At 38.9% G+C, this 24,159-nt stretch overlaps 1 protein-coding gene across 10 annotated transcripts in view; it reads right to left on the reverse strand.

The window, feature by feature from the left end:
• LPP (LIM domain containing preferred translocation partner in lipoma) overlaps positions 1-24,159 on the reverse strand; it is a 759,650-nt gene that overhangs the window by 433,789 nt on the left and 301,702 nt on the right. For all 10 annotated transcript variants that reach the window (XM_061413171.1, XM_061413188.1, XM_061413215.1 and 7 more), the window contains one exon: positions 12,449-12,561. In XM_061413171.1, the coding sequence (XP_061269155.1) occupies positions 12,449-12,561 (113 nt within the window). The remainder of the gene's footprint in view (positions 1-12,448; positions 12,562-24,159) is intronic.

Genomic DNA, 24,159 nt, shown 5'->3' on the forward strand with positions numbered 1-24,159 from the left:
TATATATATATATATATCAGCTATTGGTGACAAATATGTTTATTTTTTATTTTTTTCCAAAGAAAATGTTTTTTTTTTTTTCATTAAAATTTTTTTTTTACTTTACAATATTGTATTGGTTTTGCCGTACACAAATATGTTTAAAAAGCAAGAAATTTCAGCAATGACCACAATGTTTAGAGTTTGGAAATAAAATATGGTGGTACTTCCATCAAAATGGAGGTTTTGGGAGAAGACATAAGTGGAATTTTTGGACCCATTGAATGTGCAAGTGTTCCCTTTGGAAAGATTTTCTATGGATAAATGGCACAACAGTTGTCAAAGAAAGACATAGCACCAAGAGTCACAACCAGTGCGAGTCCCTCAACGTTGACTCTGTGAGAGGCGTGACTGAAGACAAGTCAAAAGGGAGAGCGCTGGGTGGGCACCTGAACACTGTGGGGCAGAGAGAAAGAAAAAGGGTGCTCTACGGGAGAAAAGGGGCGGTTGAAGATCTAGCAGAGGAGCCAAGGAGAGTCTTTTTAATGAAAATGGAAGGAGGAAGCAAGGAGATTCAAATCTTCCAGAGTGTTCCTTGCCTACTAGAAGTACAAAGAACTTCTCAGCAAATTAATAATCATTAGGGAATTTGGAGGGGGGTGAGTAGAGGGTGGCAGATGAATATGAGAGCCATTGCAATAGAGTTGACATGACTTACGTTCATGGTAGGACTGTAGAGACACATGGCAGAGGGGAGGGGAGAGAGCCTCATTTGTTAAACCTCTAAGTGTGGAAATACTTCTCTGCAGTAGTTGCCATGTCCCTAAACTTTCTATTCCCACCAGAGTAACAGAAAAGAAGTACTAACGTGACACTGTATGGCTTTCAGTGAGCTAAAGGGAAATGAAAACAACCCAACAGGCACATTTCAATGAACATGATGACTTGATAATAAAAATTACAAAGTTCCCTGAATGTGTGTTCCCTGAGTGAAGAGTGAAATACTCTTCTAGTTGCTGTATCTTTTATTTAATTGCTTGATCATCTCTCAGTAGAATATCTGAGTCCAAGCCAGTCAGGTCCCCTATTCTGTTCTGACACAAACCTTCTCAGCGCACATTTCGGTGCAGTGAACTATGGCTTAGATCCTTACATCTCTGTTCAGGGGACAGTGTGCTATTCTCTTTTCAATATATGTTATACATCAAATATATCACTGAAGGACATTCTACTAGCCATCACTCTAGATGTATAATTTCTAACTGAGTTAAAGCTCAAGGATGTTAAAATAATGTTAGGAAAAATAGATATTTTTAATTACTTACTGATTTAGAAAGGGTTATCAAATGAGTTGTTTTCATCTGACTTTCAAAAAAAAAAAAAAAGAATATGAGAGACAGAGAATTATGATTACTAGTACTGTGAATGAAAAAAATTGAGATTTGGCTCTTAGAGATGATCTGCCCCAAATCCCAAATCATACATCATCTGGATCTGCTATCTACAGGTCAAAACAGTAGGTAGTCTTAAGATAGGCACAGATTCCCTTAAGCACTACAGGGAATCAAACAACTATTGAGAAAGGAGGTGGTGTTTGAGCTCTTGTGCTGTCTCTTTAAAATATTTAAAATACATATTTTATATTATTTTTGGCAGATGATGCTTGGGGTGGGGTCTTATAAACCAAATCCTTTATCTCCAGTAAAGTTACTGTTGTTGTTAAGTCACTGAGTCATGTCCAACTCATTCAGACCCCATGGACTGTAGCCCACCAGGCTCTTCTATCCATGGGATTTCCCAGGCCAGAATACTGGAGTGGGTTGCCATTTCCTTCTCCAGGTGATCTTCCTGACCCAGGGATCAAACCATGTCTCCTGCATTAGCAGGCAGATTCTTTACCAATGGCCACCTGGGAAGTCCTTAGATTTCTTACAAAGTGAAACCTCTCTTTCTTGTGTCACCCTCACCACTTATTTTTTTAAAAAACTACCACAGAAACATCATTTATACCAGGTACTGCCAATTTTACTTTTTTCTACAGTAATACAAATTGACATCTTTCCTGAAGCTTATTGGCAAAATAAATATAAGAACAATCAAAAAACTTGGAAAGTATTCCATTTTAAAGGTCTACAAGCAGCTTTCCTGTATTTTAATGTCAAAGTATGATCTTCAATCTGTAAAGATACAGTTTTAAAAAGGTTGAAGACAATACTGCAAGAGAAGATTCTACAAATGAACTCAAAAGAACACAGGTTAACAATTAATGTTCTAAGAGGAACATGACAATTTGTGTTCTGTGTCCTTCATTGAAAAACAATATAAAGGCAGAGTAACAAGAAAGCAGTGACACCAAAAAAGAAAGAAATGGACTGGCATGATTCAGAAGAAGGTAGGGTCACATTCCTCCCCAAGACACTTAATACCTTGGAAACCTGAAATACGAGTTAATTCTCTGAGCCTCAGTCCCTTTCCTGGCACAAGGCAGACAATCATCCCTACCCTTCCCCTTTGTAAGTTATTTTAAAGGTTCAAGTTAGATAAATTATATGAAAGTCCTTCATTAGAAATAAAATTCAATGTCAATTTTGGAATTTATCAAATTTACAGAGTAAGAGCCTTGGACAGGTCAAACTCACAGAAGTCAATGAAAAAATAATGATAATTATAACTTAACCCCTTAAGGATTCATGTAAGTATTGCATGCATTACCAAATTTTTAGTTTTAAATAGCTGACTTTTGAATCTCCAAATCAGCTATGCACAGAAACTCTCCCTAAAACATCAGCACTTCAAAAACAAAGTATGAGTTAATGCCCTTGCTTTTGGTTTTGGCATCCTCCACTCCCACTTTCACCCCTTCTTTCAGATCAAGTTGTTTTGTGCTCATGTTGAATGGATTATGTAAATTACAAAGGAACTAAAGGATTTGTGAGCCCAATAGGGCTTCCTTACCAAATCCATGGATAACAAGTACATGGTACAATTGGTGAGGGGATTGTAAGGCAATATGCTAGGACGGAAGATGTACTTATTTCCACTGAAGAATTACAGTGAAAGCTATCTTGGTGGCCCCTGGCCACTGGCCATGAACACATACTGTTGGTGACTTCGGCTGCTTTTTGAGAATTTAAAATGATCTGCCTTCTCTCATTTGCTGAGAACTGATACTAAGCCAAGAGGCTTAAGAGTTCCCAAAATGCATTTTGTTTTTGTTTTTATCCTTTTAAAAATAAATCATGGCTTCCATGACACTTGTCATGAAACCTAAACAAGCTGCCTCAACTCTTTGAGCCTTAATGATTTTGTATTTGTTAAATTATATGTTTGCTATTCTTACTTGTGAAGATCAAATTCAATAATATAAAGTACTTTGCAGTTTGTAAACAACTATGAAGTTATAAAGAGCTAATATTTTCTTACTAAAGGGATGAATTTTAGAGTTATAAGAGATCTAAGGTTATTTAACACAATCATTCGTTTTGAAGAAAGAGCTTGTGGGAGCATTTAGTAAAATGCCTTAAAATCCCCAAACACTTAAGAGCAAGTGATGGCATCATTAGTGAACCTTAGGGAGGTGTGGTACAAACCAAAGGACAGCAATAACTATGCCAGAACTCAGCACAGGGGCCAGTTAGCCCAGAATAGTCTAATAGTAACAACATCAATGGGAAACACTTACTAAGCCCTATGCTATGTCAGGCTCCTATGATATTCTCTGTGTAACTTCACAAAAAGCCAAAGAGGTAAGCACAACAATAATTTCTATTTTACAGATAAGCAAACCATGGCAAAAATGGTTTAACAGCATGATCATAGTCACATAGCCAGCGAGCGGGGAGTTAAGTCAGGTACTCTAGATCAGCACTCACAGTGTTCACCATCATACCATGTTTTCCCTGAAGCTTTACTTGGTCCAGATGATGCAGTCAGGGAAGTTTTCCTGGCATCCTCAAAGGCAGCAGGGTGAGTTTGAGACAAATAGCAAAAGGTAGCAATATCTGATCTGACTTCAAACTGCCATGATAAAAAGGGGTGAGGGTGTGGGGGAACCTCTTGGGAAAGGAAGTTTGGGGTACATGATGAAAGCTAGACAAAACAGCAGTGAAATCACTTAATGAGTTCATTCTTTCTAATAAAAGGTACTTTGCCACAACCCCTGACACTTCTGGTGACATAGTCATTGAAAGGCATGAATGGGGAAATAGTGAGAGAGGAAACTGAGAACTCAAGCAGAGACCACCCCACAAAAGGGCTGTCCATACCCTGTTGCTGCCCATATTGGATATATATGTACAACATGTAAAATCGGGGCTTTGCTACCTGCCAGTGGACCTTTAAAACTAATAAACAGCCTTGATGCTTGCTGTTCTCTCTTGGCATGTGTCTCTAAAGGAAACCCATTCCCTGTCCTGCCTCCCCTAATTACACACACAGTGACAACTGGTGCACAAACCCTATGGCTGCCCTGACATTTAAAGGACTATATGCTTCCAGTCTAGATAAAAGATAAAGTTTGAGTGGAAGCTAGATAGGTCTACCAGAACAGGAGATTCAGAGCCACTCCCAAGCACATTTTCTCCCTAAATTCAGGTGCAAGTAGCATTTATAATTTGAGAATACATCATCACCACAAAAATTAAAAATAAAGGAAGGATGCAAGCAATAAGAATTCTTCCATATGGTAGAACTATTGAAAAAGAATACTGATATGAAGAACAGAAAAAAATCCAAAACTATAAAATAGGAGTTCCATAAGGAAGAAAAAGGCAAATGAAAAAATTAAAACTCACTTTCCCAATGTCACAAGAAAATCTCCCTTAGCTAAATAAGAATTTGACTCCTCATACCAGATTCAATGAATACTAAGTAGAAATACTAGGGTGAGGGTAAGTAAGGGAAGCTGTACCTAGAAATATTGAAGTAAAATTGCTGAATGCCACAAAATGCAACTTACAGATCAAACAATAAAAGCTACTAAATTGGAAAAAGAAACAGACTTACATCAGATTTCTCATCTGCAACAATAAAGACTAAATGACACAAAGCAATAATATAGAAATCTTTGTTGAACATTGAGGTAAAGGAACTTGGAGTCTAGAATTCTACTTGAAGCCAAACATTTACTTAACTATGAAACTGAAAGAAAAAAGGCTTCAGAAAATTTATCGCCCATGCAGCTTTTCAAAAAAAAAAAAAATGATAAAGTACTAGAAGAAGAAATTAAAAAAGAAAAAGGATGATGAATTCAAGAAAAAAAAAGGAAAAAAGAAGCAATGCAAATAACAAAAGTAATGCTGCTGCTGCTGCTGCTGCTGCTAAGTCACTTCAGTCGTGTCCAGCTCTGTGCGACCCCATAGACGGCAGCCCACCAGGCTCCCCCGTCCCTGGGGTTCTCCAGGCAAGAACACTGGAGTGGGTTGCCATTTCCTTCTCCAATGCATGAAAGGGAAAAGTGAAAGTGAAGTCGCTCAGTGGTGTCCGACTCTAGTGACCCCATGGACTGCAGCCTACCAGGCTCCTCCGTCCATGGGATTTTCCAGGCAAGAGTACTGGAGTGGGGTGCCATTGCCTTCTCCGAACAAAAGCAATAGTCTATTAATAATGCAGTGGTACAATTTAATGTGAGAAATGATTCTCTTAAAAGAGGTGTTATAAAGTTTAAAATTTGCAACACATTCTCCAAACATCTAATAATAATTTAAATGAAACAGTGCTCAAACTTCTTACAGCCCCTATGTTGGGGGTGGGGCACATATGCATATCATAATTTTTCCTTGATAGAGAAACATGTTTGAAAACATTTAATCCATGTTAATGTTATTTGATTTATTTACATTACTAGAAGAAAAAATATGTTCTACTTTTTAGATGTAGAAAAAACAAATATATTTCAGCTTTGAAGGAATCACTAAGATTCTTGATGGGAAAGACAAAATGGGTTAAAAATCTCTACTGAGTCAGAAAGAACCAACTGAAGTTTCACTTAATTTGGGCAAAGGAAATTTTCTGAAATATGCAAACATTGTAAATGACTCTCTATAAAGGCACTGAGGAGCTAAAGTAAATCTAACCTCATTGGTTATCTCAATACACAACAGAACTGACCGCAACCAGTTTCCCCGTAAAATTTTTCTTGTCCATTGATCAGCCAAGCTCTCACTGCTGAATGCACGCATGTGTCCTAGATTATTTCAAGGGAGCAGCATCAGTGGAAATGGGGTTGCTAGGGGTAAATGAGTGTGTGTGTACACATACTCCACTATTGATCCCAGGGAAAGCATTTACCTTTTTAAATAGAGTCTTCAAAAAAACAACAAAGAGAAACTATGGCATTCCATGAAAAGGGTCAAATTACTCGAGTGAAATACTGGAATACTCCCCATCGACTCTCATCTGCTACTTTCAAAGAAGTTTTTATAAGTCTAGACACCAAAAATATCTCTGTTTTCTCATCTGAATACCCAATCAGAGGATGATTCAGAGCGAAAGGAAAACAGAAAAACCTCTGACATTCGCTTCTAGAAAGTCACACCGATCTGAGCCTGAAGCATACCTCAAGAACCCACCAGCCCTGCTAAACACCCACTGACCTACATGTGTGGACCTTAAAAGAAGGGGGCACTCCCAAATCAAGCTGCTGCTGCTGCTGCTGTTGCCAGGGTCACAAACAATCCCACAAATCAACTAGGGCCCCTAGCTAACCCAAGGCCCAAAGGAACAAGACAAAGGGCCAGGAATAAATAAGCATCTTAGTCACTCCTCTGGTATCTTTCCATGGATCAAGATATCTTATATCCTCACTACACAGGAAGGATAAGCACCTCAGAGTGGATTAAAGCTTTTGCTGACCATTTTGGTTTTGCTCTGGCAATTCTGCATCTCTACTCTTAGTTTTTATAGGTGGGATCTCCTTTTACACCCAGACTCTTCCTTCCTCACCCAACTTCCAACCAGCAGAAGGGATGCCCTCTGTGGTAAGGTATGTCCAAATCATATAAAGCAAGTAAGGCCTGCTGCCTATTTCTGTGAACACATGAATGAACATGCCCCCAGCTGGGGGCCTGAGTTCTCTATGTCAACAAGTAAAATCCTGTCATTCCATACTTATGATCATGATAGTACTTGTCTAAGGGTCACAAGACACCCAGTTTGTGTGTGTGTGTGTGTGTGTGTGCGCGCGTGCGTGCGTGCTTAGTAATGCTCAACTCTTTGCAGTCCCATGGACTGTAGCCCACCAGGTTGCCCTGTTCGTGGAATTTCCTCAGCCAAGAATACTAGAGCAGGTTGCCATATGCTCCTCCAGATCTTTCCGATCCAAGGATCGAACTCAAGTCTCCTGAATTGGCAGATGGATTCCTTATCACTATGCCACCTGGAAAGCCCTCAGTGCCAGTTTATGATAAATGAAATATATAAAATTGGTAAGTGGATAAATGACTACAGTCCACTGCTTACCCTATACATTATGAGGTTTGAAATTATTTTCACAAGAGTCGGAATGAGTTGGCTTACAAACTTTTGGACACTGACTTTAAGATAAGACCATAAAGCATTTCAGAAATTTCTTCAGAAACGGATTTATAGACGAAGAATACAGACCTAGGATTACCAAGGAAGGTGGGAGGAGGGTGGGGAAGGAGGTATTCAGAGTTTGTGATTAGCAGATGCAAACGATTATATATAGAATGGATAAATAAAGTATTACTGTATAGCACAGGGAACTATATTCAATATTCTTTGATAACCCATAATGGAAAATAATATGAAAAAAAAAGTCTATATATACACACACATATATAAATAACTGAATCATTTTGCTGTACAGAAGAAATTAACACAACATTATAGATCAACAATACGTCAATAAAATAAATTTTTTAAAAAAATAAAATTATTTAAAAATAAAAGAAGTTTCTCCTCTTCCTTCTCTTTTCAACAAACTCTGGGCATTTCCCACAAGTTCAGTGAACAGCTCACATGACAATGTTTTCACTCTCTCCTCAGAAAAGTGACCTCTTTCAGGAGTTTTATGGATCACCCTCTTGAGAGAGACACCACTTATTTCTCTCCTGGTCTGACAGTTCCTTTGAATGTGCATCATTTTCTAAGAGGGTAGGAAGAAAATTGGAGTGAGGAAATCATAAAGGAAGAAATTTCAGTTCAGTAACAGAAGACCCTTTCAATACTTGGAGTAACAAGCAATGGACAAAACTGTTTTCTGAGCTGGAGGGGCTGGAGTTACCCTAGCAAAGGTAGCCATCTTGCCTGAATGAATGGAAAAGGCGATGGGAACTGGAAGGGTAAAACCCCCAGATAACAGGCACATAAAAGCAAGCCACAGTCTAGGTCACAGAGAGAGACAGGGCGAGGAGGTGTCAGCTGTCATGAAGAAAAGCCAAGTAAAGATGTCATAAAAAGAGGAAGTTAAATATCAGGTATGCGTGTGTGCTTAGTCATGTCCTCTTTGCAACCCGATGGACTATGGCCTGCCACACTCATCTGTCCATGGAATTTTCCAGGCAAGAATACTGGAGTGGGTTGCCATTTCCTCCTCTAGGGGATATTCTAGACCCAAGGATCAAGCCCACATCTCTTGTGTCTCTTGCATTGGCAGGTGGATTCTTTACAATTATACCAGCTGGCAAGCCCCAGAAATGTCAGGCACCTGAACTCAAAGCCATCAGGTATCAGCAGGTAAGTCCCTGAGGAGCTAAAGGAAGTCTCCCACAAGGGCAATACGTTTTGTCTGATGGTATGCTAAACGCACCACTTGGCATCCAGCAACAGACCTGGTGATGTCAACCTTATATTTAAAATAATAACAAACCCCTGCAATGATTTCAGAACATTCTTCAAAATACTCTGAATTCTTTTCTTGTTACTTTAGTACCTAAAAATCTATTCCGCCATCTGAAAATTAAGATGGTAATTAACCATCAAAGTTCAGTTAAATTGAAATTGTTTCCAAAAATCCTTCCTGCATGTCTCTAGTCATAGTTAATTTATTTCCCCCACCCTGTACCACAACATAAGACTTAGATTGCGCTTCTGATCAAAGCATGATGACTAAGTAATAATTTACCATGAAACATCTTAATTTAGAAGTTGTGCATAAATGCATCTCCCAAGTTTGAATCAGAGGTTGTAACTCATTCATCCCTTAGCCATCAATATAGCCTCAGCTGTAACAGTTACCCATTGGGGGAAAAAAAAATTAGGAGATTCAAACAACAGAAAGGCACTCAAGTTATAATCTCTAATCCCCTTGCAAGTCTGAAATTCTATCACATATTCTCTTTTTAAAACTACTCTAAACAACACTCTACACCTGCCCATTGGATAGCTAAAATAGGAAGTAATTATCAACTGTGGCATCAAACCAAACACAGCTAACAGTCCCAAGGGTGAGACTCAGGGCATTAGACCAATGATGCCAAGCCCTACGCCCTTGTGTATATGTCTGACATATAGAAGGTATTCCATTTATCATGGATGAATGAAAAACAAACAAAGGAAGGAAGTGACTGCCAAATGGTCACCCAAGCCTTAAAGGCACTGAGCTCCAACTGATTCTCACATAAAAAAGAAAATCTCTCACTGACTTTCCAAGATTCATCTTTTCCCATAAAATGAGAACTCTTAAAGCAAGAATTCTTGACACTAAATATTCACCTTTTGCAAAGGGGAAAAAAAAATTACAGCCTTGTATCAGAAATCTGGGGAGAAGAAAAATGCCAATAGCACCTCGTCTTTCCAAACAAAAGCATGTTACCCATTCTTCTTAACCTCAGATCCTTGAGAGGCCCAAAGCAAAATCACGTGCTCCATCAGGGGAAGGGCGGATCAGGAGACAAGATTTCTCAAAAGAAATCTGCCAGAAACTACAGGAACCACATCTTCTTGGATCTCAGTTTCCCCGTTTGCAAAGAGAGGGAAGTAATTTATTCACCAAGTACTTGAAAAGGCTGTAACCAGATGCCTGGCGCCAGGGTTGGACCCAATGGATCTCTTAGGTCCCTTTCAGCTCTGAAAATTTTATAATTCTTATAGTCACATTTAGTAGAGATACTTTTGGCTCTGACCTGAAAATCTGGCTGGAAACATAAACAGACTTCTACACAAAAACACACATTTACCAGCTATAATTTCGACTTGGCAACAGGAGTTTTCACCATTGGCCGAGAGAAAAAAGTACAAAATTTTCTGTGGTGATTACATTACTCTAAGCTCCACTGTAGCTCAAGTATGAAGTTGGGGCAAATATGGCCAGAGTGGGGCCAAACCTCTTATCACATCACACACCACCACACAAGGAAAGGACACGCCTGCCTTCTTTTGAGCTTGCCGATAATCTTCCATATATTCAGGAACAACATGCCTCTCTCACCAGATCTGCCCTTTTCCACTTGACAAACTCTGTTTTATTTTTTATCCTTCTCCCTTCTGTCTTACAGAGAATATAAGCCAATATGGCAACAGGCTCTTTGTTTATTTCTTTCTTTTTCAAAAACAAAGTCACAGCTTGGATATAGTTAGCAGGACGAGACTCATATAGAAAAAGGCTTTTGTAATTTATGAAAGCCCCATGTTCAAATTTTTCTTAAAGAAACCCTTTGACAAACCTTGTATTATTCCTGCCTTTGTTATTTTTATATTGTGATCATTATAACATCTGTACAATCATTATAATTTAGTACTTTCTAATCCATCCATATTTCATTCAATTATTAGAGACAGATATATAGTTATCTTATTTTTAATTAAGAGGAAAAGGGCCTTTGGGTGACCCACTCAAGATCATGGGACAAGAATAAGCTGCCCAAATAGTATCAAATATAAGTCTTCTGTCACAAAGTCAAGCAAACTTCAGAACTCAAGACTTTAAATGCTTACACAACAGTTTCATAATTATTCAAGAGAGAATATAAACTAAAGCGTTAAAGTGTTTAATTGTATAAGTAAAACAATATGCAAAGAATAGCTCTTAGTAACGTGTAAATTTCATAAGAGTAGAACCCTGTCTTTTTTTTGCTATAGAATCCCTAGTATTATAAAGGTATGTACACAGCATCCAGAAACTTTTGTTGAATGAATGAATCACGTCTACCTTTGTCTCCCCCAGAATGAGATTTAGGAGAAAGTCATATAACAAACTGAACTAGTTAAGCAGTGACTTTCTATGGCTTTTCCTCTTTACAATTTATTATGAGAAACCTTAAACATACAAAGACAGAACAAATAATGAATTAAATCTCCCTGCACCCAACAAACTTCACTTTCACTTTTCACTTTCCTGCATTGGAGAAGGCAATGGCAACCCACTCCAGTGTTCTTGCCTGGAGAATCCCAGGGACGGAGGAGCCTGGTGGGCTGCCGTCTATGGGGTCGCACAGAGTCGGACACGACTGAAGCGACTTAGCTGCTGCACCCAACAATTGTCAATTCATAATAATATTTTCTCACCTGTATTTGAACTCAGTAGCTCCCTATTCTTATGATTTGTCCTTTTTCTGGAGTACAGTTGATCTACACTGTTGTGTTAGTTTCAGTTGTACAGCAAGTACATCGGTATACATATAAATATATCTAGCATCCCAATAGTACTGTAGTGAATATAGCTAGCCATATACATATACAGTATACAAATACATATATTTTTAGAGTCTTTTGATTTTAAAGCAAATGCCAGACACTATTCCATATCACTCACCAATCTTGCTGACATTTCTCTAAAAAAATAAGGAGTTTTTTCTTTTATACATCTGTAGTAACATCACCATCCCTAAAAATATGACATAAATACTATATGACATTATTATTTAGTTTTCCTTCCTGAGATAACTGGTGTTTAACTGCTTAAACAGTAGCAGTTGGTCACCAGTAGCCCTATGTGATCACAGGCTGAGAACTTTTATTGTTGCTTCTGACTCCAAATCCGGGTCACTGTGCAGTGCTAGAGCATAATACTTCCAAACAGTCAATTCTCACTATATGCATTCCTGACCTCATTCAGAAGAGAAAACTCTAAGAACTGTTCCTGTTGCTTTTGCTAGAAAGATGTTGCTGACCAATTAGTACCCACAGTGACCAACAGAACCTTAAAATACCAGTCTTACTCATTTAGAAAGCAAATGTCAGTGGATACAGAACAAAGGCAATAAAAAAGCATGGTTGTATGTCCCCAGGATAACAAGAAAAAGTGAAATTCTCAGATGGCATTCCTAAAGAATGGCTTTCAGTTTCTAAATAAAATTAGTAGGTAAAAGGATTTCCAGGGCTTCAGTTTACAAGCCAGGAGAACTCTGAGAAGCTCGAGCTGGGCAGTTGGCATTAACGTGCCTTAGAGCTTTGTGAGATATCAAGGTCTTTGTAGGCTCTGGATAAGTATTTATTTGCCACAGAAACAAACTCAGAATTCACGATTCCTAGCATTACTTACAAACATGACTTCAACCACAGATCTTACCTGTCCCCTGAAAGCATTGTCATCAAGGGGCGGGGGAGGAGGGAAGTTTCCGGAGCCTGATGGAAGAGCACTGGAATCATCGAGAGGTGGAGGTGGGGGTGGAAGAAAATCACCTACAGAAAAGAAATACACATGAAGTTAACATGGGTGCAATTTTACAGAACTCTTTTTACAAAACACAGACAGTCCGCAACTTATGATGGGTCCACCTGTAAGTACTTGACTTTGCCGTGGTGCAAAAGCAACAGGCATTCAATAGAAAATGTACTTTGAATTTTGGTCTATTTGGGGCTAGGCATATGCAGTACAGTACTGTTGGGATGCTAGGCAGGGCAGCAAACAGCTCCCAGTCAGCCAGGTGATGGCCAGGGTGAACAACCAATACCCTTACAGCCATTCTGTACCCTCATAACCATTGTGCTTTTCACTTTCAGTACAGTGTCCAGTAAATGACCTAACATACTCAACGTTTTATTATGAAATAGGCTTTGTGTTAAATGATTTTGTCCAATCATAGGCTAAATGTAAGTGTTCTGGGCATGCTGAAAGTAGGTGAGGCTAAGCTATGATGTTTGTTTGGTAGGTTAGGTACATTAAATGCATGTTCCACTTAACAATATTTCCAATTTACAGTGGGCTTTTCAGGATGTAATTCCACCATAATTAGAGGAAGATTTGTATTAGCTGGTATCTGACTGCTTTGTAATTGGCTTTGACACATAATTTTTTGTCCTACATAGCAATTATTCCCTATCTTACTTCTCAGTTTAATCAGCAGCCTTAACTGTCAGAAGAATGATGACCAGATATAACACATAGAAGTGATATAAAGCTAGAGCAGAAGGATCAAGTACATTCAGCCAGGACAGGCAAGGTGCTTGGGGTGGTGGAATACTGAAGTGCATGAGATGTCTTGTTTGTTCTCAATACATTTTCAGTCAATTAGAGGAGGAAAAAAAATGTATAAATAGGTAAGATAATACAACATGCAATTTATTAAGAATCTATGGGCAAACTCTTCTGGAATTTAAGATAAAGGAAAGTGCAGTTGGAGGAACAAGGAAGCTATACTGGCCAGATGGCTCAGTAGTAAAGAATCCATTTGCCAATGCAGGCGATGAAGGAGACATGGGTTCAATCCCTGGGTTGGAAATATCCCCTGGAGCAGGAAATGGCAACCCACTCCAGTATTCTTGCCTGGAAAATCCCATGGACAGAGGAGTCTGGCAGGCTATAATCCATGCGAACGCAAAAGAGTCAGTCACAACTGAGGCTCACACACACATGCACACACAAAAGGGACTTCCCTGGCAGTCCAGTGACTAAGACTCTGCACTTCCAATGCAGGAGGCGCAAGTACAAGTCCTGGTCCTAGAACTAAGATCTCACATGCCACATGGCACACTATTGTCAATGAACATTATGATGTACAGCAAAAGTTCATGCTAGGCAGAAAGAAAGGAAAATAAAAGTATAAAGGTTAGAAAAAATTAGGGCCTAGAAAATAAAGAGCAAATGGTAATATAGCATAAAGATAGGAATGTAGATAACATTGTGCTGTGTTGCACTTAGTTGCTCAGTTGCGTCCAACTCTTTGCTACCCCATGGACTGTAACCCATCAAGCTCCTCTGTCCATGGGGGTTCTCCAGGGAAAAATACTGGAGTGGATTGCTATGCTGTCCTCCAGGGGATTTTCCCAACCCAGGGATCAAACCCAGGTCTCCTGCATTGTAGGCAGATTCTTTTAACATCTGAGCCACCAGGGAAGTTCAAGAATATTGGAGTGGGTAGCTTATCCCTTCTCCATTGGATCTTCCAGACCTAGGAATTGAACCGGGGTCTCCTGCACTGCAGGTGGATTCTTTATCAGCTAAGCCACCAGGGAAGTCTGTAAATAACAGAAAGTCAAAGTGAAGTCGCTGAGTCATGTGCAACTCTTTGCGACCCCGTGGACTGTAGCCCACCAGGCTCTTCCGTCCATGGGATTCTCTAGGCAAGAATACTGGAGTGGGTTGCCATTTCCTTCTCCAGGGGATCTTCCTGACCCAGGGATCGAACCCAGGTCTCCCACATTGCAGGCAGATGCCTTAATCTCTGAGCCACCAGTAAGTCATAAAAATTGGAGCAGTACGAAAATAAGCTTTTAAGTGTGTTCCACATCTGACTAAGAGTCTGAATTTTATCATGCATGCAGTAAGGATCCATTAAGGATTTCTGAGAAGGAAACACTTCTAAGAATGTGATTTACTAAAGACTAATCTTAAAGTGTGTGTGGGACAGATTGGGAGAAACTGCAATAAGAAACATCAAATTTGGAGATCTATATACTATCCAGGCTTTAGGATACTAGGAAATCCAACACCACTATGGGTGAATGGTATAGAATCTTTTGAAATATTTTTTGCAAGAAATTATATTAAAAAAATAAAACTTTCATTTTCTAAAAAAAAAAAATTATTTATATGTCCTTTTCCTTATAAAAATGACCTTTTTGAATGTTGGGGAACTGTCTCTCCTCAATGGATAAACAGCTTTTCCTTGCATTTCAGCTGTTCAACACTCAGTGATAGATGATAGTCCCTAGCACTCAGTGAGTCACTGTTGGATAGTACTAAAACATCACAACTCAGGTCTTTAGAAAAAGAAAAATCTATATCTCACAGTGGAAGGAGGGTGACATGGACTGGTTGTCTGGATACACCTTTGAGATTGTTCACTTGAGCTCCATCTGTCTTATAAATAATACTCTTACATAGAAAACAGATTTGCGGTTGCCAAGAGGGAGGGGGAGGTGGGAGAGAGGGGTTGGGAGTTTAGGACTGGCAGATGCAAACTATTATATATGGATAGTAATCAAGGTCCTACTGTAGAGCACAGGGAACTATATTCAATATCCTGTGATAAGCCACAATGGAAAAGAATATGAAAAAGAAGGCACGTATGTGTGTAACTGAATCACTGTGCTATACTGCAGAAACGAACACGTTGTAAATCAACTACACTTCAATGAAGTCATTTTCTAAAAAGTAACAGTCTTAAAGTTGGAAGAGTAGCTAACAGCTGTCAAGTCTATCTACCACCATATTCAGGCAACCAAGATGCCAAACACACTGTCTTTAGGGTACTCTGATTTGGGGGCTCTCACCACGCACCAGGCACTGTGCTAAGATTTGCCTAAGCTGCCTCTTATTTCCAAAACAACTATCTAGTTTGATAACTTTGAGACTTTAGAGCTCACTAGTATCTCTGGAAGGTCTGGTTAAAACACAGATTGCTGGGTTCCACCCCTGGAAATTCTGACTCAGTAGATCTGGGTCAGGGTCTGATAATTTGCATTCTTAATAAATCCCCAAGTGATGTTAGCGCTACTAGTCCTGGGACCACACTTGGAGAACGACTGCATTAAACAAAGTGTCAAATTATCTCTACTTAGACCCTACAGAATTGAGTTCAATGGCATGTCTTATAGAAGCATCTGTACTTCTCTTAACTGCCTGAGTGTACACATCTGGAGATATAATTTGCCTATATCCTTATTAAAATCACTGCAGATGGTGACTGCAGCCATGAAATTAAAAGACGCTTACTCCTTGGAAGAAAAGTTATGACCAACCTACATAGCATATTCAAAAGCAGAGACATTACTTTGCCAACAAAGGTTCGTCTAGTCAAGGCTATGGTTTTTCCTGTGGTCATGTATGGATGTGAGAGTTGGACTGTGAAGAAGGCTGAGCACCAAAGAACTGATGCTTTTGACGTGTGGTGTTGGAGAAGACTCTTGAGAGTCCCTTGGACTGCAAGGAGATCCAACCAGTCCATTCTGAAGGAGATCAGCCCTGGGATTTCTTTGGAAGGAATGATGCTAAAGCTGAAACTCCAGTACTTTGGCCACCTCATGTGAAGAGTTGACTCATTGGAAAAGACTCTGATGCTGGGAGGGATTGAGGGCAAGAGGAGAAGGGGATGACAGAGGATGAAATGGCTGGATGGCATCACCGACTCAATGGACGTGAGTCTGAGTGAACTCTGGGAGTTGGTGATGGACAGGGAGGCCTGGCGTGCTGCGATTCATGGGGTCACAAAGAGTCGGACATGACTGAGCGACTGATCTGATCTGATCCTTATTATAATTATATGTCTCAAAAACCTTTATTAACCCCATCCAATAGTTCTATATTTGGCTAGATACTAGAATCAACTAGGAGTCTTACCTTAAAATGCTGATGCCCAAACTCTGTCTCATACCAATGCACTCAGGATCTCGGGGAAGGGCAATGGAAATGGAAAGGAGGGGTCAGATACCCATATTCCTTTAAAACCCAGATAATTCTAATATGTAGTCAGGACTGAGAAAGAAACTCTTTGGGCTTCATGTGGCCAGACAGTGCCCTAAAAGAAACATTTAACACCTGTCAAGTAAAAAGAATTGTCACCAAGATACCTTCCACCATTAAAAAAATCATCACATATGAGACTAAAGCCCACAGTAAAGTTTTGAGTGATCAGTAAAGAAGTCCAAGTTGATGGAGACCTGATGACCAAATTCTATTTCACAGCTTAATTTTCAGATTCAGTGTTTTATCTGGACCTATATCTTCTTCATACTCAATTTAAGAGGATTTCTGAGCACCTTATTGCTGTCAGAGGAATTAAATATAGTGAGGCACAGGTTGATGAGATTCTGGGAGAGTGAAAAGGAACCTAAAAAGAAAATAGAATTTGTTTGTGTAAAGAATTGTCTTGTAAACAACATAAATCCAGAACATTTATTCCAGGCAAGATTAGGCAGACTGTTAAAGCGATAGTGATAACCTCATAATAATTTTCTTCTTATTTTGATGAGTTATTAAGTTAGATCAAAATTTTCCATTTTTCAAGCTCAATTATCGGAGCTTCCCATTATGTTCTTTAAAGTGGAGCTCACAGTTTTAAAGGATGTGTTTGTCAGTGTTTAGTTGCTAAGTTGTATCAATTGTTTTGCAATCCCATGGACTGTAGATTGCCATGCTCCTCTGTCCATGGGATTTCTCAGGCGAGAATACTGGATTGGGTTGCCATCTCCTCCTCCGGGGATCTTCCGGACCTAGGGATCAAACCTGCATCTCCTGTGGGTCCTACATCGGCAGATTCTTTGCCACTAAGCCACCAAAAAGATGTGGAGGAATGGAGAAATGTCTAGAAAACAGATATACACATGACAAAGGGATAGAAAAGGGATCCTTTGAAGGAAAGCTTAACTAGTTAAGATAGCTGGAATGAAAAACTCCTAGTAACTATTTTAAAACAGACTTAGAACTCATGAGTATTCTGACTTAAGGTTCACTCACCATTTTAACAGGTAAGTCAACAAAAGGAAACTCCTCTAAATTGCAGTAAGAATAATTTTGGCTTAAGAGAAAAGACACAATATCCATGTATAAGGAAGATGGCAAATGAACAGAAACAAATATGTGTATACAAATGTAGGGGGATCCTTTCCTTTCCAGTAGATTTCTTCAAACAAAGAAGGAGCATTTGGCTGACATGCTTGGGGCCAGAGGTGGTAGAGGTGGTGGTGACCCTCTTAGAGAAAAGCAGCTGGACAGAACCTGCTGCAAGCACCTTCCAACCAGCAATACTAAGCTGTCCCCCTTCACATCAATGCATCCCCTGTCCTCTGGGCTTGCTGGGGAAATTCAAGTGTACTCCCAGACTCTGTGAATTACAGGGGCATTGAATAAATCAAACAGACAAGTCAAAAGGGAAAAAAAGGACACACATTAGGCAAATGGAAAATGCACGGTACATAAAACCTAAGAAAGAAACATGTGGTTTTATAAGAAGTAGAGTAGTCATAGACACATTTCTATAAACCCTGGTCCCCTCCTTACCCTTTTCCTCACCATCCAAAGCCTACCCAGACTGCAAAATACATCATCCCTCAGTTACCAGATAAAATGGTTTAGTGAAATACACAGCTGGAAATGGATCCTCAGAATTCCTTGGAGAGAAGCAAGGGAAGATCTAGTTTAAAATGTTCCACGTCATCCCCACTCATTCAGCTAATATTCAGAGGGTTTTTACTTTGTGCTAGACGCAGCACCACGAGGCAGTTAAAGGGTGACCGTGGCGCACAAAACATTATATCCCTGATTCCCAAACAGTACTTTATGCCAGTTACATCAGAGAACAGCCTGTTGTGAATACCATTAACTTGAAAAGAGTGAGGAAAAACTCCCAGAAAGCCAGCTCTGTTTATTTTCTCAGGCGACCCTTTCTAGGGGTAAAAAAGGCAGTGGCACGGAGAGCCAGATGTCGCTCCTTCGTAGTAGCTGAGTCTCACCCACTGTAGTTACTCTAGTAACATGGCTCAGGCATGTGTAAACAAAACTTGCTTAGCCCTTGGTAATACAAAGTCCCCCATTAGGGGAGAAACGAACAAGAATGTACCAACAAAGAAGATGGTACACTACTGGTTATATGTGATCATAGTGCAAAAACACAAGGCAGTAATTAAACTCAGATTGTCAATAAAGTCTCAATTAATTTACTGTGGTTAACAACAACAACAAAAGCAAGCATCATTCTCTTTCTTCGTGATCCAAATATCCATGTAAACCTACATATACACACACACCTACAGGTTCAGATAACAGCCCCTTTGTGCCTCTTATACATTCTGTCAAAATATCTATAACACTTGATTGCATTTGTGTTTATGGTCATTATCTCCCAGTTAGAACTGAAACTTCTAAAAAAACAAAGCCCTCTCATAATGTATCTTTATATCCTCACCACCTGGCGTAAGTTTAGGGCCATATTATCCATCAGTAAACACAGGTTGAAAAACTAAATAAATAAAAAGTCACTTTAATCACTCAGTTGATGTTTAAAAACAAAATGACCTGATATCTTAGATGCTTTTCAAACATCAGTGTTCACATCACAAAAAAGATCTAGTTAAAATGTAGGCTTTGACTCAGCAGGTCTGCGGTGAGGCTTGAGATTCTGCATTTCTAACATGCTCCCCAGAGATGCTGATGTAGACTCATGGACCACACGTGGAGGAGCATGACTCTAGGGTTCTTCCAGCTGGCAGATGTTGGCTCCCTAACTTTCTTAAATGGAGACTTTCTGGTTGTTTAAGGAAAACCTAACTTTAAGGGAAGTAAAACTACTTAGGAGCTCCTCAAATTAAGAATTTAAATTTTGAGTACATAAGAGATTGGGCTGGAACACAAGCACAAAGAATAAAAATAACTATGTTGACCAAATAATAAGCTTCAAGTAAAGACAGTTCTCTTTTCCATTAATAGTAACTGATGGAGAAAGGAAATTATGTTCCGAAGAAAATAGCAAGGCTTAGAATGCACACTCCAGTGCTAACCTTTACTTCGGAAAAGGTAATATACTACCATCTCAGGTTCAGTTTTCCTCACCTATTAAGTGAAGAGAACATTTAATAACATCTACTTCACAGTGTCACTCTACAGATCAAAGCAGTTAAAACTGAGATCCTGAACTATTTTTGACTACAACCCAGAGTAAAGAAATAACCTTTGATGTGATGATGCAAAACTCCTATCTGGAGATATATAAATAAGTACATATATATCTGCAACAATGGTTTCATGAAATCATACCTATTGCATGTAAGGCACATTGACATTTTCTGTTTATTTATTTCAAAAGTGTGGTTTATAACCCACTAAAGCATGACTGTGACCCATGAAAGAGCCTCAACTCACAGTTTGGGCATGGCTCATATGAGATGGCTGGATGGCATCACCGACTCGGTGGAAGTGAGTCTGAGTGAACTCCAGGAGATGGTGATGGACAGGGAGGCCCGGCGTGCTGCGATTCATGGGGTCGCAAAGAGTCGGACACGACTGAGCCACTGAACTGAACCGAACTGAAGCTAAACTGCATATAAGTGACATGTACACTGTGTATGTGATAGTGGTGACTTGTGCATTTACACACGATAGATGACACTTCCGTTTTCTTTTTACTTATACATAAAAAAGCAGCTGAGTCTTAACTTGCCCACTCACTAGAGGAGACCAAGTCCGAGAAGATAAAGCTTTCTGAGCAAGACTGAGTAAAGAGAACAAGTGAGAAGATAAAATAAATGTGACAGGAGTGAAAAATCTCTGTGAGATGATTGAGTTATGTCACAGCTGTAACATTCTCCTCATAAATAACAGGCAATTTATTATGAAACCAAGCAGTTGAAGAATTTACTTACAATTTTACCCTCCAATCCATCTTCAATTTGCATGTAAACATGTACCAGCAAGAAAACTCTACCAGCAAGCACACTGAATAAAATATTTTAAAAATCAAGTATTAAGGTCTAGGACAGCAAACCTTTATTGTGTGATAATATATATAATATATATACAGATTTGCCTATTTTATCATGGAGAATCTTTTAAGTAGATTCCCAAGAAATTGTTAGCAGCAAGTTGTCTCTAAGATGCTCAATTTTGTAACTGGGGAACAAGTGTGCAAGAAAACCTCATTTTTCATTATACAAATTTTTAACCTGTTGTTCTACCCACTTATTTTAAAATAACACATACACACAATTCAGAAAAGAACTGTCAGTACCTGGAAATGTGCCACCTGCAAATGTGGAGCTGCATAAGTTTTTAAAAACCACCAGGAAATATTGGGCTATGTACGGCAGAGATCAAGAAACCGCTGAGGGTCCCATTTAAAGCATCACTTCTCAGTCTTCTCAATCTATTCACTACCCATTGGTTCTAATTGAAAATATGAAAGAAAGAGCCCTGATTTACTCAATGTGTGGTTCCTACTAGAGATAGGCTAAATCTTTGGCTTATTCCCAGAGCCATAGCCTAAGCACCATCTCAGTGTGAGCACAGATCTCTGTCCTTGATTAAGCATTCATGGAGCTACTAATAAAGCAGTTCCTGAATTTCCATTTTGATCTTGTTCCTTAAGTGTGCAGCCCCTTTGAGAACTCACTGGCAGAAGTGATAATTATCAGGGCAAGGCTGGGCATCCCTGGTTCCCTGTCCTCATTGTCATCAAAATAGCAACAACACCGCCCCCCCCTTAAATGACACATCTTCATCTGTAAATGAGATGATATGTGACTTCAACCAAGTAGCTTCAGTTCTCTAGTTCTCAAATCAGACAGTTTGGGAGTTCAGGCTTTTATTATATATAATTATACATTAGGAGAGTACCCTTTCTACTTTTCCTCTATTTTTACTATCTGCTCCTTAACTTACAAAAGCAAATTGTTGATTCTGATAGTACTTAATTTTCTAAGTCATATAATTTAAATGAAAGGACTAAGATTAAAAAGAGCAATGAAACACAATATTGGTATAAGAGAGTATAAGAAATTCAGCACTTGTGTATGCTACTTATACATAAATAAGAGTATTAGAGAAAAAACTTTCTCAAGAAAATTTGGCAACAGGTATCAAAAAGCCTTACAAATATTCATACACTTTGATGTAGTAATACCAATTATAATAAATTATCCTACTAAAGAAATGACTGAAGGATATACAGGGAAGCATGTTAAAGAAACTTATCCACAAGGAAATATGATGGAAATGATCAGACTATTCATCGATAAAGTATGGGTTTAAAAAATCACCTGCAATCACACACTGGAAAATGGTGTGGTCATCAATAATAATGATGTTGATCCAGATCTAACATTTATTTAGTCATTGACAGGTGCCTTCTATGTGCCAGACATTACTTTAGACACCAGAAGGAAATCTCAAACAAACAAGTAAAACAAAGAGCTGCACTCGTGGACTTTATACACTATCAGAAGACCTCTTAAAAATATATTACATAAAACCTACTTAGTATCAAATCTTGATAAGTACTTTATAGATATATAGGGCAAGCAAGGGGAAAGGGAATGCTAGGGTGATGATGGAAAGTCATAGTTTTAAAGAGAATAATTGGAAAATGCTTCATGGAGGTGATATTTGAACAATGACTTAAATCTAGTGAAGGTGTGAGTCATGGAGTATCTAGAAAAGAACATGAATATGTGTTTCTGATACATTATCTTGTGAGGAAAAAAGTGGGCTACTGAATAGGGTTTATAATATGGCATTATTTCTGTATAAACAATCTGTATATGCTAACAATTGTCTATAACTCATGGGATGACAAGTGTTATTTTTTAATGCCTTTTCCTTTTGGTTTGTTATACAATAAATGTGAATTATAGGCATGCATTTTTAAAAAATCAAAAGGAATTTACTTTGAGATGAATTGCAGAATCTACTTAAGCCAGTGTTTAATTTTAATGCATCACTATATTTACCCAAGCCAAAATGTAATGTCTCCGTCATCCTTCTAAATAACTTAGCTTGAAATGCTCTTTGAGATTCTCAAATTAAAAGCAGGAAGAATCATTATCCTAAAGTAAATGAAGTCTCCCTTATTTTCAAATGGACAGTTTCACTCTACATCTAGCTAAAACAGAATCCTTAGGTCTTCACTGAGTTCAACAGGCCTCATGCTTGACCACAAATAAATACTCTGTAAAAAGGTGAAACACCTTAGTGCCTCATATCTAAGTATGCTGCGTTTCTCTATGACATAGTGGTTTCCAATTGCTGAAAAACAAATTCACTTTCTTAGTCAAAAAACACGGAATGATTTTCAAATAATATGAAATTAGGAGGACACTCTGGTTCTGCAAATGGACTAAAACCAAACAGAATTTTTGAATCCACCAAGTGTCAATTGTCTTACAAAAAGACAGTAATTTCCACCAAAACAACAGACCACACCATATACTTTTGGTTTCCAAAGATGGGCACTCAAAATAAACAGGGCAATGATTTAAGCTTAGGCATCAATCTTCTACCCACTACTGAGGTCTCTGCAGCCCCCTATAACAAAAAGTGAAATTCTTTCAGATAAAAATGAAATAAAAATTAAAAATTCATGTTGTGGGCACAGAATGAGACAACAGTCAAGAGAAGAGAAAAATCTTAACCACTGAAAAAAGAAGCTGGCAAACAAATATCAATGTGCTGAGAGACTATTCCAAAAATACCCTTATCCTTAGAGATGGGACATGGCCCTGTGGCAGCCATTGAGGCCAAACGCTTACCTTCTCTCCAAAGATGGTGATGGAGTTGGAGGGAGTATGGTTTCAAATAAAAACACTTTAAATAGCTCATTTAAACCTACTTCACCACTGCTATATCTGGATAGACTGACACATCCTTACTCCCAATGACAACATACTGCTTCTTCCTGATTCAGCCCTTTTGTAGCACATATTCTGCTCTCCATTATTTAACTGCATACCTACTGGTATCTCCTCCAAGACTAAAAGCATCTTGAGGGCAGGCTCTCTGTTTTAGAGAACATACAGAGAACATAAGGAGAGCAAAGGCATCAATCCTAAAGGAAATCAACCCTGAATATTCATTGAAAGCACTGGTGCTAAAGCTGAAGCTCCAATACTTTGGCCACCTGATGTGAAGAGTCAACTCACTGGAAAAGACGCTGATGCTGGGAAAAATTGAGGCAAGAGAAGGGGATGACAGAGGATGAGATGGGTTGGATGGCATCATTGACTCAATGGACAGGAGTCTGAGCAAACTCCAGGAGACAGGGAAGGACAAGGAAGCCGGGCATGCTGCAGTTCAGGGAGTCGCAAAGAGTAGGACACAACTTAGTGACTGAACAAAATCAACAGAGCACACAA

Source organism: Bos javanicus, chromosome 1 (assembly GCF_032452875.1).
Source record: "Bos javanicus breed banteng chromosome 1, ARS-OSU_banteng_1.0, whole genome shotgun sequence".
Lineage (NCBI taxonomy): Eukaryota > Metazoa > Chordata > Mammalia > Artiodactyla > Bovidae > Bos > Bos javanicus.